This window comes from Xenopus laevis, chromosome 3L, assembly GCF_017654675.1.
Source record: "Xenopus laevis strain J_2021 chromosome 3L, Xenopus_laevis_v10.1, whole genome shotgun sequence".
NCBI lineage: Eukaryota > Metazoa > Chordata > Amphibia > Anura > Pipidae > Xenopus > Xenopus laevis.
Genome location: NC_054375.1, coordinates 63,654,189 through 63,673,554, shown reverse-complemented (window position 1 = coordinate 63,673,554; position 19,366 = coordinate 63,654,189). Strand labels below are relative to the sequence as shown.

The following is a 19,366-nucleotide window of genomic DNA, read 5'->3' as shown; positions in this document are numbered from 1 at the left end:
TTTTTAACCATATGCATTTTACAGGAGCAGCTTAAGCTACAGTTGCAATATAATGAATGATGATGGTCTCATCCCTCAGCTGATAGACCTCTGCAAAATAACCATATTAAGGGGATTTTTTAATTGACAAGTGTCAACATAAGCCCTATACACCAAGTTCATACACAAATATAAAATGGTTTTCTAGATATACACATTACAATAATTGTGCAACTGTTTGCTAACAAGAAGATATTTACCTTTGGAATGCATTCTTGTGCAATGAATAAATAGGAGGTTGGTTTGGGTCCTCTACTTCATAAATAGCTGGATCACATTCACTTTTATCCAATACCAGAGCGTAAGGTAGATTTTCATATTCTGGGATTTCTTCATAGTGACGAACATTTTCATAATCTGGAAGAACATCACTTGACAAAAGATTTGAAGATATTACTTGTGGCTTCGGTCTTAAATCAACATCTTCTAGAGACAAAGAAGTATGGTTTTTTACAATATTGCCCTCGCTTCTATGTCTCTTCCTTTTCTTCTGGCACAAAGGACTACAAGAATCAGCAGAATGTGCCTTTGTTGGCCTTGACTTGTTACTCAAGTCGAGAAATGTTGAACTTTCTGTAGAACAATGGCCATTATTTATAGTACTCTCTGGGGACTGGCTACCCCGACAAAGAAATTTCTGAAAGTCGCTCTTTATAACACAAACTGACAACTTCATGTTGAGCAACTTCCTTAATGGGCCTTTTTTGGGGCTTTCTTTTTTAGTTCTTTCTATTCTTTCCATATCAACAGAAGACAAAGATTTAGCCCTAGGCTTGGTGACTGGATTACCATCCATGTCACAGCTTGAAGAAACTTTTAATGATTTTGGACTTCCTAAAAATGGTAAAATGGGGTGAGGCAGCTTCCATGCTGGTTTTTCTGAGGCCTTATTTGGAACACTGCATGAGGCATCCTGTTCTTTTACAGAGTCATTATCTTCTAAAATCAACTTATCACAAGACTGATTAAGTCTTTCTTCAGAAGCAGATCTTTTCAGCAGACCGGATGCAGGTAAGCTATACCTTTGTGGCTTCTTTGGAACTATCCGTGGTGAATTTTCTGATAGCTCATTACTAGTACTTGATTTTTCAGTAACACCATTAGAACTCTTTTTTAAAGAAAGTTGCTTTTCATAAACCAACTTCAGCTGTTTGGGTAGACTCATTGATAGGGAGCTGCACCGTACAAAGTTACAGTTTTCCTCATTTAATTGTAGCCTTGTATCTTTACTTGATTTTGATAACAAAACATCTGAATGCTCAATAAAAGTACCATTTTCGATTTCACTGCCTTGGTCTGGTATAGATGCATTAAGATTTTCACACACTGGTTCTGGAAGAATACTTTCTTTGCAATTGTTACGAAGGTCCTTGGGTGCTCTGGATTGTTCAGTATCTTTCAATCTACATTCAAATAGTCCTTCTGAACTTATAGTTAAGGAAACAGAGTCCTCTGTAAATTCTGAGGGGCTCTCAATACAATCCTGTCGTATTAAACATGGTGTCCGTAACTTCCTCGGTTTAGGGACAGGAAGTACTTTTTGTGGAGGGAGTGCTCTTGCCAAGGATGTTCTATCATTTTCTGTAGTTAACGGCTCATCAGCCAGCAAATCACCATTACTGTGTTTATTTTCCATCTTGTTTGAATCTGAACAAAATGGTGAAACACCGTGAGCAGGACTGGAGGAACTATAAGTTTCTGGTTTGTTATGACCATCCACATGATTTGTCCATAACTCAGGGCTTGGAGCAGAGCTTTCACGTTGACTGACCTCAGAAGTATCACAGTTCTTTCGTTGATATGCATGTCCATTTTGAAAGGCATTATTAGATATAACATCTTTCACTTTACCTATTTCCACCCCACTCTTAAGTAGCACTTGGTTTGTTTTTGCCAACTTTGATGGTGGGTTGCATGGTTTTCTTCTTGGTCTAGTGCATGGAACTGGTTGGCCACACACTTTTTTATTTTCCAGATTTTCAATTCTATCAATTACTTTTTGTGGTTTAGGCAAATAGTCCCCATTGGGAGGCTTATAAGTGCAATCACAAGTGGATGAACTGGTAGAGATTATATATGTAGAACTTTTACTGTCTGTTATTTCATTTTTGCATTTCACACTTTCTGAACAGCTTCCCTTATAAGCATCTAAGCGTTTAGCATATGTTTTTTCTGTCCACTGGGGACTGTCTTCTTGCACAGAGGAACCTTTCACAATGTTGGGCTTTGGCGCTATTGCTGGCTTTGATTTCTTAGGAGCTTGTACAGTGTTAGACAGATTTACATCTGGCTTCGGTGCAACTGGTGGTGGACTGGGCTTCTGTCCCAATACATTTTTAGGTTTCGGGGCAACTGGAGGTTTCTTAATTTCTATAATAAAAAATAACAATAATATTGGTATCAAATCAATAAAGATGATTATGTCTTATCAAAAGACTAATGAAATGACTAATACTCTTTGATAAATACTAGTGCTAATATTTCATGTATTACAGAAAGATCCATTATCCACAAAACCCCTGGTCCCAAGCATTCCGGATAACAGGACCCATAATTGTAATTGTACTGGAATCAAATACCACTTTTTCCAGTCTGTCTGGTAAAATACCAACCTGGTGGCAGTCCTAAAGAATATCAACTAGAATACTTTTTGCAATATGTGATTTACACAATAGTTTTACATTTTATCAGTTTTCTAGGTAACACTGTCTGTCTAGCTGTATGCAGACATTTACTTTGTAAACTCTTCTACGATTCAAGAAGCTAAAATTTACATTCTGAGCAAGCACACAGTCAGACTAAAGGCATTATGTTCTGCTAAAGAAAAAACTCAGCATAGCTTTCCTTGTTCTCACAACTTGTTTGTAATAGCTTAGTACTTTGTAAACGATGTGCAGTGTTGAATTAGCGTGCTATGTGCCTGTCACAAAATCTTAGTCAATGGGCTCCCTTAACAAAATAATTTTCTTCTCTAATAGTATCTAATATTCTTCTCTCCATACACCTCTTCCCTTCCCCAGTTGTCATTTCATCCTCTTTTCTGTACTGTTATATATTTCTCTTGTCTTTACTGTTTTCTACCTTTCTCTCCTTTTGTCCCTATCTGTCTGGCTCACCTCCCTTTTCTCTTTCACTATATATAATTTATAGCAGAAAGCCAAATAACTAAGGGGGTCCACTGATGCATGTGTGCAATATGCCCCCTTGAAAACACACGCATTCTTGGTGGGAAAATATTTAAACCACCATCTGTTAGAAGTTTATACATCACAATAAACAGTATATCCTTCAAAAATAAATCATGAAATGATGAACAGCAACAAACAACTATATTAATAATGTATTATTTTACAGAAGGTGCATACTATCCCTTATTACTCATAAAAATGAGGGATTACTGCACGCATTTTTACAAATGAAAAGCTACCGGTTTGTATTGCTTTAAATGGCACCAGTTGGGTAACTACTAGTGGTCCCTAGATAAATGGCAAACTATGCTTCAGAAAGATAAAATACATTTAGTTATAATAAAATTTCACTGTGTATGTCAGAGTTCAATGTTAGTCTGGAGGAAAGGAACTATCCTATGAATTTATTCCCAATATTACCAGTCAACCAATGCTCAAGATAACTTCCTTCCAACACTATACTGCCACTTGTTAAATAGTTTATCACCTAAAAGAATAGTACAGGTATGGGACCTATTATCCAGAATGCTTGGGACCTGGGGTTTTCCGTATAATGGATCTTTTCGTAATTTGGATCTTCATTCCTTAAGTCTACTAGAAAATCATGTAAACATTAAATAAACCCAATAGGCTGGTTTTGCTTCCAGTAAGGATTAATTATATCTTAGTTTGGATCAAGTACAAGATACTGTTTTATTATTACAGAGAAAAAGGAAATCATTTCTAAAATTTAGATTATTTAATTATAATGGAGTCTATGGGAGACGGCCTTTCTATAATTCTGAGCTTTCTGGATAACGGGTTTCCGGATAACGGATCCCATACCTGTATATGTATGAAATTGCTGTGCACCAGGGATTGCACGGGTCTGCTTAGTATGATTAGTAATTCAGTTGATTTATATTGCCCTATGGATAAAGTAAATGGATGCTTTATTCGAACTGGTACTCCTTCCATGGTTTGAGAGACGTATTCATCTGAAATGAATTGATCCTTTCATCTGCAATACTGTTTTGTTTGATACAGTGACATAAACTGTATAGGACTGCATTCTGGGGTCCCCAATAGCAAAACATATGGCAAACATAAGCATGTTTCATGCTACCGCCTCCCCATCTCTACACAAAAAGGACATAGTCTACAAAGGATATTATATGAAATGTCACTAAGTTCTCTGGCCTTATAAAGGCTTGGGTCCTCAGGTCATTTGTGGAAGTCGTAAAACTCCATGATGACACCTTTTATAGTTACATTTATTAAAATACTTATACCAAACACCAAAAGCCACTAATACCATTAAGCATTGTTTATAAGAATACATTTTAGACAGTGGATTATAAACATTTATTCACTCAAGGGTCCAAGTTAAACATTTTGCAGGTCCTATACATTTTGAAGTAACTGAGTAATAGTTTCAATGAACAGGCTACTGTTGTGTCCACTATATTTAATCCAACTGATCCTTTGTTGTTATGTTTAAGAAGTTTTCTCCAATTTATATGCTATTCTGCCAAAATAACTCAAACTTTAGTAAATTAGCTTCAAACAAAAGTTCAAATAAAAGACCCTGGGGACATAGGTCATATTGGATCATGTCCCTAAGGTTCATTGTTTGCTTTGAATGCCAAGGCTGCCCATGCTGTTTTACTACACTTCAAGGATGAGTTTACAGCAAACAAGACAGTATATTTTCATATAGGGGGAAAGCAAGAAACCTGTGACTCATAAGAAGGTCTCCCTATCCGATTGCAAGAACTGTAACAGAGGAAATTACTCTGCTGCACTGCCTTCATATTTTCTTAGTTTCCATCTTGGTTTTTTCTTTTCTTTATGTATTATTGATTTTTAATCACAGTTATAGCATATTAAAAAACAAATGTCACTGAATCAACCATTCATTAACTAAAATAACACAAAATAAAGAAAATATTCTCCTAGTTTCAATAAATCAGCATTCTCCGTTATTTATTCATTGTGTTCATTAAGGGGCAGAAAGGGGAAGAAATTAGAGCTCTCCACAAAAAAACTCAACTACTTTCTATTCATTCCAATGGGATTTTTAGCAGCATATTTATCATGAAAGTTAGAGTTCCCTATTTCATAAATATACTTCTAAAAATCCCGTAGGAATGAACAGACATTGGTGAGTTTTTCTGTGGCGAGATCGAATTTTAAGGTGGCCATACACACTACAATTAAGATCTTTCCTGGAAAAGATGTTTTCAAGAAAGATTGTTTGTTTCAATACACATGTGTACAGCTGAATTGTCATAAATATACAGGTAGAAACAATAGAATTCTACCTGTATCTGACGATTCAGCACCAACACACCGGCCTATGACGGGTCCTTCAAAGGCACCCTATGATAATTTTCTGCCTGGGCCGATCAATGAGCCAACCAATATCCAAGCCTTCTGCAGATATCGGTCGGCTCGTTTCCCACCATACATGCACCGAATATCATCCGAAAATTAGTTTTGTATGAAAATATCGGTGCGTGTATGGCCAACTTTACACTTTGATAAATCTGCTCCTAAATGTCATAGAAAGGGTAATTTGTTGCAAATTGATTTATTTTCATGCAAGATCCAGAAGAAAATTTTGTTTAAGCTTTTAATTGAAAGAATGCCCTTCAGCTATAGTCTCTGAAACAACATGTTGCTCACCAACCCACTGGATGTTGCCAGCGCAGGATTTGCAAAAAAGGTGCCCCTAGGGCCTTTTTTGCATATATGGTAAATAAGGACAATTAAGACTAAAATATATATATCTGATGCTATCAGACAATCAAGATTGGTGAAATTAGAATCTGAATTTAATTACAAAAAATCCAGATTAATATATGATTTGTTTGATGTGAAATGGGATTTAATTTACTCTCAAGAATGACAGAAAATGTCCAACTGAAAACAAAAAGGCAAATAAAAAAAAACTCCCCACAATTTATAACCAAAATATACACAGTTGCTATTACCAATATGAATATAAAATCAACATACAGGAAATGTTTATGAAAGGGTTAAAAATTTGGGTGAACTGAATCTAAGCCTGTTTCAGCAGGATTTGGATTCAGACAAATCTTAGAGCCTGATGGAACCAAATCTGAACCCTTAATCATGTGACCTAAAGTCATGTGGTCAGATTAAATTTGGGATTCTGCCAAGTCCTTCCTAAAAGATTCGAAAATATGGATTCAGTACAATCCCTATTAAAAACACAATTGCCCCCAAAAAACATTAACTTGCATTGTCTTTTATTTAGAAAGTTTTTCGCATTAACAGTAGACTTGAAAGCTTCTGTGGGGCACAGACTAGAGCAGTGATCCCCAACCAGTAGCTCGCGAGCAACATGTTGCTCTCCAACCTCTTGGATGTTGCTCCCAGTGGCCTCAAAGCAGGTGCTTATTTTTGAATTCCAGGCTTGGAGGCAAGTTTTATTGCATTAAAACCAGGTGTACTGCCAAACAGAGCCTCAATGTAGGTTGACAATCCACATAGGGGCTACTAAATGACCAATCACAGCCCTTATTTGGAACTCCAGGAACATTTTTCATGCTAGTGTTGCTCCCCAACTCCTTTTACTAATGAATGTTGCTCACAGGTTGTAAAGGTTGGGGATCCCTGGACTAGAGAATAACAATTTCCCCCAGTGCTTGGGGTCCCTAAAAGATAATGCTGTGCGACCAAAGAACGTACGAACTACATGAGGTTCTCAATGGTTCATTGATGATACTGCTTGATTATATCCAAGACATATGCAATTTGTAAGTGTTCATAGGTTTTGCTGTGCATTGTAACAAAATACACTAACAACACAGTTGAGAAGAACACTTTAATTTACAGTGTCCCCAGAGGACATCGCCTCAAATATCCATATAACTACTTACACAATGCAATATTTAATAAGCTTTATACCTGTAATCCTCTGTTCATGTTTCTCCTTTTTGTTGTTTTCTAAGATCAATACAAATAAGATAATTTCTACACTAATTCATGACATAATTTCTTACCTAATATTTCATTTTTACACAAAGAGAAAGGCAATACAAAGGCAGATTGCTTAAAATTGGTGTAATAAAAGTGCCCTTATAGAGTTGTCAGTGCATGTATGTCAGCACATTAGCACATTGATTTATTATGAGGAGAGAACCTCGGACACACTTTTATGTTGCTATTATAATGGCTAGCAAATTGTTTGAGTGGCGCTGACAGAGTAATGAATAAAGTCGGCACAAATAAAAGCAGCTGGCTAAATGATATGGCACAATGAAGAACAATTATATTGGTAGCAGAGGTCAGAGATGGTCTACATTAGACACATGATTATTATGCACACCATGTGGCTCTGTCATTTTATTTTCAGAATATGCTAAATTTACGGTTCAGTCAGCGATTAATTTATATTTACATGAATGAAAGACTTTGTATTGCAGTTGCTGATATTATTAGACAACACAAACACACAAAAATGACAGTCTGGTTTATACATGGAGCTTGTGTAGAAGGGTTAAGGAACTTTTGATTGGGAGAAAAAGCATTGATCTTGGAAGGGGTAAGGTATAAAACAGGGTTGTTGTAGGAATGCAAAGGTGAAATTGTCTTTTACTGGATGTTGTATTCTCTGTTGGGTCCTATAGGGGTTCGAGCCATGCTTTCCCGGAAATTACATCGCAAAACCCCAGAAGTGACATCAAATCTGAGCTAATCTGTAAGTACTGAAGGAAATTTCTAGTATTTTTCTCTTTCACCACAACTAAATTGTCTGCACCCTGCACGACTGACCCCGCAGGATACCCCCTGAGCCACCCCTGTGGATAGGAGACATGGGTTTTTCTACCAAATCCTAACTGCTCTGCTGGTATTTCATGGGTTACCCATGGGTACCTGACCTGATGCAGGTAGTTTTCTGAAAATAGTTTATCAAGGCAAAAGAAACAACTTCCATGATGACCCTGCAGTTAACAAATATGTATATATGTAACAATATACAACATATATACAAACAAATATGTATATATGTAACAATATACAACAGCCCAGGGATATTCTGATGTGCCTAAGTAAATTAAATTCATACATTGTTCTATGAGAAGTTTGTGAAAAATTGGCTTTAATGTTGCCACAAAGTATTAAAGGTTGTTGACATTGCCATGAGCATAATAATGCTCATCAAAGGAAACTGTGTTGCATTACCGTTGAATGGTTACCTAGCTGTATGTCTCCAGGCACATTTTACATCACTTGATGACTGTAATGTCAGCCATCTGCTTCTTGGTGTATATTCAGTTTATATTTACTGTAATGCTTTGCAAGAACATGTGGAAATGACTGGTGTTGCAGCTAAAACTACTGTCTGGAATAGATAAAATAAACATCCTGTAAGTGAGCAAGCAGCAGTTCATGTTCAAGGGAAAAAAATCTCATGGCCTGTATTTTAGGGCAAGGCCAGACGTGGCGTTTTTAAAAAAGAAATGCCTGACGTAAATACGCCACTGAAACCACACGCGGACGTCAACATGCGTTTTTCATACGTTTTTCAGCACGTAGGTTTCTTTTCCCAACATGCACTTCTTATTGTTCTCATTGAGAATTTGGACGTTCTCATTGAGAATTTAAAATATAGTATTTAAAGGGATACTGTCATGGGGAAAAAACATTTTTTCAAAATGAATCAGTTAATAGTGCTGCTCCAGCAGAATTCTGCACTGAAATCCATTTTTCAAAAGACCAAACATATTTTTTTATATTCAATTTTGAAATCTGACATGGGGCTAGACATTTTGTCAATTTCCCAGCTGCCCCTGGTCATGTGACTTGTGCCTGCACTTTAGGAGAGAAATGCTTTCTGGCAGGCTGCTGTTTTTCCTTCTCAATGTAACTGAATGTGTCTCAGTGGGACATGGGTTTTTACTATTGAGTGTTGTTCTTAGATCTACCAGGCAGCTGTTATCTTGTGTTAGGGAGCTGTTATCTGGTTACCTTCCCATTGTTCTTTTGTTTGGCTGTTGGGGGGAAAAAGGGAGGGGGTGATATCACTCCAACTTGCAGTACAGCAGTAAAGAGTGATTGAAGTTTATCAGAGCACAAGTCACATGACTTGGGGCAGCTGGGAAATTGACAAAATGTCTAGCCCCATGTCAGATTTCAAAATTGAATATTAAAAAATCTGTTTGCTCTTTTGAGAAATGGATTGCAGTGCAGAATTCTGCTGGAGCAGCACTATTAGCTGATTCATTTTGAAAATTTCCCATGGCAGTATCCCTTTAAGCAAAGTGTGGTTTCAAATGTGCAGATCCTATAGAGTCTATTGATTTGGTAGTTTCTTGATGTATTGGTGTTTCTACTGAAACATGCCAATACTGGCGTCCTGTGGTGGATTTCGACTTGCAAGCGCCCTGTGTGAATTGCCATAGTGTGTTTTTCATTAGTTTCAGTGGTAGTGCAGTTTATGCGTATTTACGCCTGGCGGAGCTTTTTTAAAAACGCAACGTAAAAACGCCATGTCTAGCCTTGCCCTTAGTTGTGTTCATTCTACACCAAGACTTGTTGCAAACACATCCTAAGCCAGATCAAAGGACTCCACTCAAACTATTCCCCTGCTTTTTATTCCTTTTCCTGTACCTGTGTGATCATATGCATCAAAGCAGGTCCCCAACACAATGAGCTGTAGAGAACTCATCAATTGTCATTACCAAAGGCATACCGTTTATACTTGATTATAACCAGCTTTCTTCAACATGATTCTAAAGAACCAAGTATGATACAGGCAAAAAATTGTACTACACAAAATTGAATTAATAAACACCCACAGTTTGGGACATCACCAGTAGAGTGCACATGAAAATAAGAAATATAAAGCTGGTGCCACAGTTGGTGAAGAGGAACCAGCAAAGCCACGAAGAACTGCAAACAGGGGAGGCTGCCCTGAAGTTTATTTTAATGTAGCTTCACAGAAAGAAAGTCAAATATATCCATTGTGTCCGACACATTTACGTCAGGGATGTCTCATATGTAGCTGTGTGTAGCTGCCAGTTGAGTTATAAACAATGTAGTCCCACAAACGTTGTGCTGCCCTATTATAATGGCCATAGCAAGGTGGGCAGTATAAAGAGTAACTCACACACTGATACACACACACACACACACAAAGGTGAACCCAATGGATTGTCCAGATATGTGCAACTTTACACACCTACCTACAACATGACATCTGGCAATACAAGTCTTTGCTGGAAGAGCAAATGATGTTCTCTTCTCCCCAGTCAGGAGGCAGCAGTTTGCATGAGGGCAATACTTTGTTCCACAGAATGATCCAGTGGAGACACTTGGATACACAATAATGCACGTGGTTTTGATAACAAAGTATCACTGGAAATTCATTAGAAAATTGTAACCACGGCCACTGACGCTGAAGAACGGGGGTTTGCCAAAAGGGTTAAAAGCAGGATTTCCTGCGACTTGTCGCACTTCAGCGGATATTCTTTCCTACGCTGCCCCCCACTGTGGAGTTACTAAGAGCCATCCCGTGCCCCCCTTCCTTCTATAAAGTAAAGTTACAAGTTTTCCCAGCAAGACCTGAATCCACTCGTGTGACCCCCGCATCTCCTGTTCCTGTAATAGTAATAGTGGCTACAGGATGTCCAGCAACAGGGAATGGAAAATCCCACATTCCGGATCTAGATAAACTTTGCAAGTAACTTTCCCGTGAGACTGTCCTTACCAGCAGCACTCATGGTGGGCGAGCCAGGCTTGCTTTTAATCCATGACGGGATTTCTCCGTTAATGTACAGTCCCAGTGCGGATTTGTCGTACAAAGAGCATTGTCTGGTAGCAGGGGCCGGTAACAGTCGCTGCCTCAAGAGCTGGAGGCTACTAGGCTTCCCTTGTCCGCACAGAGGACACTGTCCGGCCCCCGGATATGGAGCCGCCTGCTGGAGAACAGGGAATCGGCTTTCCCAAGGTCTGAAGATGGAGGGGGAGTGTGCTGGGTGTGTTTTTGCCTCTCCGCCGTTACTCAGAAACAAAGGGTTGCAACGCCATGCTCTCACAAGATTATGTTTTGGGCTTCATCTGCTTAACGCAGGGCAGGGCCAAGGTAGTTTGGCACCCTAGGCAAGGGCTTCAATTAGTGCCCCCCCATTACCTTCTCCCACCTTACAATTATGTTCTTTTTAATAAAGAAGGCGTACAACACATTCATGAATGAAACTTGCCCTTTATATAAATATTTAATGTTAACAAACAAAAATAAGGTACACTAAACAAGTGGATATGGGTCCCAAATTTGTACCTGTGCCCCGCAGCCAAAATATTGCCCCCAAATCTGTACTTGTGCCAGCCAGCAGCCAAAATATTGGCCCACAAATGAGTCTCTGTGCCAGCCAACAGCCAAAATATTGCCCCTAAATCTGTGCCAACAGCAGCCAAAATATTGCCCCTAAATCTGTGCCAACAGCAGCCAAAATATTGCCCCCAAATCTGTATCTGTGCCAACTAGCAGTCAAAATATTGCCCCCAAATCTATGTGCCAGTGCAGCAGCCAAAACATTGCCCCCAATCTGTACCTGTGCCAGCAGCAGTCATAATATTGCCCCCCAAATCTGTACCTGTGCCAGCCAGTAACCAAAATATTGCCCCCAATCTGTACCTGTGCCAGCCAGAAGCAAAATATTGCCCCCCAGTCTGTACCTGTGCCAATAGCAGCAGCCAAAATATTGCCATCCAAGTCTGTACCTGTGCCAGCCAACAGCTAAATATTGACCCAAATTAGTATCTGTGCCAGCCAGCAAAAAATTTGCCCCTCAAATATGTGCCAGGACAGAAGCCAGCAGCAGATTATTGCCCCAGACGATCTGTACCTGAGCCAGAAGTCAGCAGAAAACAAGCCCCGCAGTCATCTAGACTGTTTTTCAGTCAGTGTGCATAGAGTCACCACCAGGCTCAGCTCTATTTAATCCGGGCCAGGCGACACACAGCGCACCGCATCAGCCCAGCTTTCTGCCTATTTCTGGGGCCCAATGTGGTGTGACGTGGATGTCTGCGCGTCGCTTCCTACAGCGTTGGCGACACAGGGCATTAGGAAGAAGAAGCGCCGCAGCCAGCAGGCGATGCCGTTGCCAGGAAGTAAGAGGGAGGTGGGGACTGGGGAGCGCTGCCACTACCGCTTTAAGGGATCGCATCCTGCCAGGGGGTGTAATAAATACTAACAATTAAATAAAAAATAAAGTTGTATTAAAAAAAATGCGCCCCCCTATGATTGCGCCCTAGGCAGGCGCCCTAGGCAGGCGCCTACTCTGCCTACCCCTAGTTCCGGCCCTGGCTTCACGAGCAGAACACATCCTATGTACAAACATAGGAGAAAGCCTAAATAATTGGTTAGGAAGTATAATAAGTTACAAGGTGTGCTGCTGATCAGAGGAACGCTGCTGTACTACCCCAATAAGTGACGAGACATATATAAACACTGCTCAGTCCTGCTGCCTTATTACTATGCTCGTTTCATGTTGTCACATTGGTGGTCAAGGGCCTATAGAGTATTAAAATAATACATTGGTGGCAAGAGGTTTAATAAAATAAAAACTCATTGGTGTCCAGTGGAACTTTCCTTGGTGATGACAACGTCTTCGGTTTCCTTTGGCTAAGTTTTTGGCTTCAGGACTTCAGCCTTGCTCTTTTCATGGCTTCGGTCCTTTAGCTGCTTCAAGACTTCAACTTTAGGTCTTTTCGTGGCTTTGGGTCTTTTCGTGGCTATGGCTTTGTTTGTGGCTTTGGATTTTCTGGACTTTTGTGCTTTGGGACTTCAGCTCTTCACTTCCCTGCTATTAAGGGGGCTTGGGTAATTTGAAAAGTGCAGCACAGTATAACTGTACCCCCTGTGCCCCCCTGATGGCGGCCCTGATTATTGGGGTGTCAGTTACGTATCCTCCAGTAAATCTACACTATCTGAGTGGGACACTAAGATTTAACAGAAAAACCCCTTTAAAGGAGTTGTTCACCTTCCAAACACTTTTTTTCAGTTCAGTTGTTTTCAGACAACTATTGTATCAATTCCTCTAACAGCTGCCTCTAAGGGCAAGGCCAGATGTGGCGTTTTTACGTTGCGTTTTTAAAAAAGAGCAGCCAGGCGTAAATACGCATAAACTGCACTACCACTGAAACTTATGGAAAACGCACTATGGCAATTCACACAGGGCGCTTACAAGCTGAAATCCGCCATAGGACGCCAGTATTGGCGTTTTTTAGCAGAAACACCAATACTTCAGGAAACTACCAGATCAATAGACTCTATGGGATCTGCACGTTTGAAACCACACTTTGCGTAAATACGCAGCATATTTTAATTATGGCGTCCAAATTCTCAATGAGAACAATGAGAACAATGAGAAGTGCATGTTGGGAAAAAAATCCTGACTGCTGAAAAACGCATGCTGACGGTCGCATGTGGTTTCAGTGGCATCTTTACGCCTGGCTGTTCTTTTTTAAAAACGCAACGTAAAAATGCAGCGAAAACGGCACGTCTGGCCTTGCCCTTATGAAACCCAGAGATTCTGCTCAGCAGGGATAAAGGTAAGAAATGTATCAACTAAATGTATCAATTTAGAACAGTTTACAGGGTCGGCGACCCCCCCTCCCAGAGCTGCTTTAGAAGGGGAAAAATGACACTTTACACTTCAATATTAGAAAAACTTGGAAAATGTCGTTATTTCTGGTGAGCAATCTGAAAACAACTAGTTGTTTGAAGGCGAACCCCTAATTTAAAAATGTATTCACTGGAAAAATGCAAGCAGCTCCAAGAAGTAATTAGCAAACTACCCCTAGTCTGGGCTCTCTTGTCCCCTCTGTTCTTCATGTGCTCCCCCCACTATGTAACTGCACGTGTGAACATGCACACGGGAAGGGGACTGGCCAGGTGACCATACAAGCACAGATATTAACTTTATTTTGTATGATAATCGGTGTGTGTAACCAACCAATATTGGCAAAAGACTTGGATATTGGCTGGCTTGCTGTGTGGCCAGTGTTTACTGCTGAATCGTCAAATACAGGTAGAATTCTATTTTTTCTACATTTATATGACAATTCAGCTTTAAAGTCTATTATTAAAAAGAATGATCTTTCCCTATGGCCAATGGTTCCTGCCCCCCACACATGCAAAATCGACGTCCTCTATAGTTTCACCTGTGATCGTGTAACATATTAGATATTTTTTTCTAAGGGTATTTGAAAATGTGCCCAGTGTTTTACGCTGAAGAACTAATTGTAGGATAGCTGATGACAATAACCCCATGAAATGAGCAGTAAAGGTTTCAGTTTTTGATTGTTTACATTGGCAGCAGTGGTGGATATTGGCAGCAGTGGGGGTTACAACTGGTAAAACCTCTGTGATGCTGGCAAAGGCATAATATCCTCCCTGGAACACAAAAACCCTGGCAATGCATCCTAACAAAGGATTGTCTGAACCTGTTTCAATGTAAAAAATAATGAAGCAGCACAAATCCCATCACCTTTCTACAGTGGGTATAAAATATTCTGTGTTACAAAATTGTAGCCATCTATGAACAGCTGGTACCAAGATCATAGTAATGCTACCCCACTACTCCCATAGGCAAAAGCATCCGTACAACTGTACTCGCTCTATACTGATCACTCCCGTCACTTTTGTAGATGACATCCCATGTGTCTATGTCACGTTAGTTACTGATTCCTTTACGTGGGCATCCTCATTTCCTACAGGGTCGCATTTAAGATGCCGAGATGATTTCTGGGAGTTGTAGTTTCCTGCCGTCCTCATCCTCGCTGTGACACGCTCAGTGACTTCCTCCAGTAATACTCCGTTTCCCAGAGTGCTGCTCGGGGTGGCATGGCGGACAGCAATGACTGCGGAGTTTGACGAAGAAGTGGTGTTTGAGGTGGGTGACAATGGCTTGCGTTGACCTTCGTGTTCTCATTAGGTGTGTGTGCGCCCAGACACTGCATAGTGGCCCCTCTAGGTCTGCCAGCTGGAAATGTGGCTACAGTGTGTTCTCAGATGCTGCTGTATCGGTCTCTTATAAGGCTGCACGCATGACAGGTGCGAGGATATTAAAGGCGTTCCTTACCATGAACTATTCTATCATCCGGATAAAACGTGCGTTTTTTATTGCTTTAAGTGCACTACGACAGTAGAGGTGTCATAGAAATCTAACTCCACGTCATCAGGGCGATGATCCAGTCCTGTTTTTTTAACCCTAATTCCACAGTACTATGAATGGTAAACTTAAATCATTTCTCAAAAAGTGGATACTCATCACTCTAATGGCATGGGTCCAGTTGCCTCTCTGCACCAGCAACTCCCTGCCATTTCACTGATTGTATGCTATTCATTTTACATTTTAAAATATCTATGTAATAGTTGATAGCATGGACAGTATTTCGTTTTGGAACTGTTGTTTGTCTAGTTGTGTGCATGTAGCCATACTTCAATGAAAAAAAACGCGACTGCATGACAGCACAGATACATTTGTGTCTATGGCCGTAGTTGACAAGTGTGTAGCCTGGAAAGGGGATTAGTCTACACTCTACAAAGAAGCCTGGACTGGAACAGTGTCGGCAGGGCCGCCATCAGAAATTGCAGGGCCCCATACGACAAAATTTACTGGGCCCCCTGGGCTGCGCCCACCGCAAGCCCCACCCACAGGTCCCCCCTCCCCACCCACAGGTCCACTCCCCACCACACAGTAAAAAAAAACACTGGTGACTTGATTTCCCACGTGTTAATAAGAAATAAAAACATATTGGTGGTCAGGGCCCCCCATGAAAAAATATTGGTGGCTAGAACCCCACATGGTAATAAAAAATAATTGGTGGAGAGGGCTCCACCACGTTATAAGAACATTGGTGGCCAGGGCCCCCCTTAAACATCCATGTAAAAAACTTGACCCCCCAGAAGTTTAAAGAAAAATTGGTGCCCAGGGCCCCACCACACAACAGGGACCACAAAAGGTTACCTTTAGGGGGGCCCTGCCATGCTGTACTTACTTCATTAGCTTGGCCCACCTGCTGTAAGTGAGCTGCCAACTACAGAAGGGAGGAGGGGAGCACAGGTGGCTGCATCTTCTTTCAGTGACAACATTTTCTTCCCTTATTGGTCACAGAATTTCAAGTCCTGGTAAAGTTGCATGGTGATTGGATGAGCTAGAGGGGAAGTTCAAACCTCAGCTTTCCAATCCCTGAGCAGCTCAACCGGGACAACTCTGTGACCAATAAGGGAAAGTAATGGACAGAAGATACCTCCCCTTGTGCTCCCGCCCTGCCTTCCCGAAGTCGGCAGCTCTCAGAAAGCAGGGGGCTGGCCAATCAAGTAAGTGCGGCGTGGCCGGGCCCCCCTTACCCTCGGGGCCCCCTACAACTCTCCCCCATGTCCCCCCCGTCCCCCCCTGATGGCTGCCCTGAGTGTCGGACTGGCCCACCGAGATACCAGGAAAACTCCTGGTGGGCCAAGGTGTCAGTGGGCCCTTGTGCTGCTAAACATTTGTCTTATTTCATGGCCATTCCATATTTCTATGAGAATAAAGAGGCTAAATAGATGGAATAATAGGTTATAGTATGTAAAGAAAAGAGAATAGAGTTTGAGTAAGGAAAGGAAGAAAATAATATTTAGTGGGCCCCTGGTTTAAAGGTGTTTGGGTTGGCCCCTGATCTAAGGGTTTTTGGTGGGCCCCTGGTTTCCCAGTCCTACACTGACTGGGAGTCAAAACAGGCCCTGCCATTCCAAGTACACAGAGGCCCAAACAGCCCCCTACCAGCCCACTATATGGTAACTTTCTATGGAACCATACAGCAGCCCCTCTGGCATTTGCCAGACGGATTGCCAGTCTGGGCCTGTCTACATATGCTTCACCATGTGCATAGGCTAACTGTATCAGCCCAGACGTTCAGCATCACTAGACATGCAAGTCATGCCTCTAAATTGTCCACTATAGCTTGTCCTCCTTATCTTGAAGTCAGTAGCCCTGGTCATAGTCATGGGTTTTTGTTTAATGTAGTTCAGGGGTGCCCAAAAGGTAGATTGGGATCTACCAGTAGACCTTTAGCTTGTGAGAAGTAGATCTCAAGACACTGTCAACAAACAAGCTTGTCTAAATCACCCTCCTATTTTCAAGCTTTTCATTCAGATATTTATTATGTTAAGAATAGCAAGTAAAGGTCTTGTGCCAAAAAGTAAGTAAGTAATAAATTGTACAATTTTTAACATACTGGCTTCGTAATCCACCTTCTATCTGTTTTTTTTTGTATATTTATTATGTTAAGGTTACATAAGAAATATTGGTTTGTTAATGATAGCAATATACAATTTCCCATCAATATTCAAGTAATATTTTTCATGGAATACAATGATAACAATGCTCTTATGGATGTAGATCTTAATGGGATAACATCACTAAAAGTAGACCTCACATTAGAAAAGTATAGGCACTCCTATTGTAGTTGCTAATTGAGTTAAAGGAGACCTGTAGGATGAATGAAAAACACAGCAGCAAGATGATTCACCATGGTCCTTACCGCGGTCACACACTCAAGACAATAGAGAGAAGATCAGCATGGAGTTTCAAAAACAGAATTTACATTAAACAGATGAGAACACTAGTATTTAATAGGGCTATTTAGTGTTTAATTTATTTCAAAGTAGGTCTACACATACACATTGCACTTCTGTTTGTTGTATTCTGTTGTTGTAACAGTTAAAATTGAGAAAAGGTTAAAACTTTTAAAAGTTTAAAATCTGTTTTATGTTTTGCGGCTCCAGACTATTTTTCTTTAGTGGAAGAGGGGGCAAAATGGCTCTTTTGATAGTAAAGGTTGCTGACCCCTGGTTTAATGCATGGGCACATTCTTACTTTTTACATGATATGTTTCCTTCAATCAGTAGCAGAATGCACCCCTTGTAAGTCATGGTTACAAAGGCCAATAAATGTGCTTTTCAAGTTTTGTGACGTTTTGTTAAACACAATAGGACTGTATTACATATAACCGGATTACAGGTATGGGACCTGATATCCAGAATGCTCGGGACCTGGGGTTTTCCGGATAATGGTTCTTTCCGTAATTCAGATCTTCATACCTAGAAAATCATTTAAACATTAAGTAAACCCAAATAGGCTGGTTTTGCTTCCAATGAGGATTAATTATGTTGTAGTTTGGATCAAGTACAAGTTACTGTTTTATTATTACAAAGAAAAGGGAAATATTTAAAAATTTGGATTATTTGGATAAAATGGAGTCTATGGGAGGTGGCCTTTCTGTAATTGGGAAATTTATGGATAACGGGTTTTAGAATAACAGATACCATACGTGTATAAGAAAGCTCAGCCTCTTAATGAAAAAGAATTGTTTGAATTTTACAAAATGTAGTTTTACTCAGGAGCAACACTTGTTTTTATTTGAAACAATACTGTTACAGAGTTCATCTTACCATTACAACAATGTGTTTAAAATTATTTTTTTATTTTCTGGCCTCTGTGTTTAAATTGTACATAATTTTGTGCAGGCCTGTAGGTCAATGTAATTATTAGAAACTGACATGGTCCTTTTAGTTTTTTAATTTGTTTCCTTATTTACTGTCAGTTTTAATTATTGTGTCATTTTGTATTGTCAATAACCAGCCTGCAGCTACAGCTTTGTAGCACATTGATGCATATGAGACATGGTCCCTTCTCGAACCATGATAGCAGATATTGAGGAACAATCTTTATACTATATATATATATATATATATATATATATATATATATATATATATATATATATATATATATATATATATATATATATATATTTTGTTGTTTCAATTGCTTTAACCTGACGTGACAAAAATTATGCTTACACATTTGTCTGATGTCAGTGGGGAAGGGCATTTTTATCTTGACAGCTCAATTCAGACTGTATAGATACAACTGCAGTGATCAATAAATGTAATTGCAAACATGTAATACCGCTAGTTGGTTCTGATTCTGATTGGTTCAGTTTGTTCTAAATATTAAGATGTGCATTAGTGAGAATGTAAGAGGTACACTTTCCTGCTCTGAATTCCACTCATGTTTTAAAGGGGATGTTCACCTTACAAACACTTTTTTCAGTTCAATTGTTTTCAGATTTTTCAA

The 19,366-nt window shown here is 39.9% G+C and overlaps 2 protein-coding genes across 4 annotated transcripts in view; one reads left to right on the top strand and one right to left on the bottom strand.

Moving 5' to 3' along the window:
* The window catches only part of fgd6.L (FYVE, RhoGEF and PH domain containing 6 L homeolog), a 42,601-nt gene extending 31,325 nt beyond the window's left edge, over positions 1-11,276 (bottom strand). Inside the window, exons 1-3 of one of the 2 annotated variants that reach the window (XM_041586310.1) lie at positions 10,948-11,274; positions 9,951-9,953; positions 240-2,409 (exon numbers count right to left, since the gene is read on the bottom strand). In XM_041586310.1, the coding sequence (XP_041442244.1) occupies positions 240-2,409; positions 9,951-9,953; positions 10,948-10,960 (2,186 nt within the window). In that variant the 5' untranslated portion in view covers positions 10,961-11,274. Of the gene's footprint in view, positions 1-239; positions 2,410-9,950; positions 9,954-10,947 lie in introns of both variants that reach the window. The other variant, XM_018252400.2, reaches the window with a different exon arrangement.
* Positions 11,277-14,981: 3,705 nt separating this feature from the next.
* vezt.L (vezatin, adherens junctions transmembrane protein L homeolog) overlaps positions 14,982-19,366 on the top strand; it is a 38,554-nt gene continuing 34,169 nt past the window's right edge. Inside the window, exon 1 of one of the 2 annotated variants that reach the window (XM_018250838.2) lies at positions 14,982-15,136. In XM_018250838.2, coding sequence (XP_018106327.1) covers positions 15,101-15,136 — 36 coding nt within the window. In that variant the 5' untranslated portion in view covers positions 14,982-15,100. 2 annotated transcript variants of the gene reach the window in all.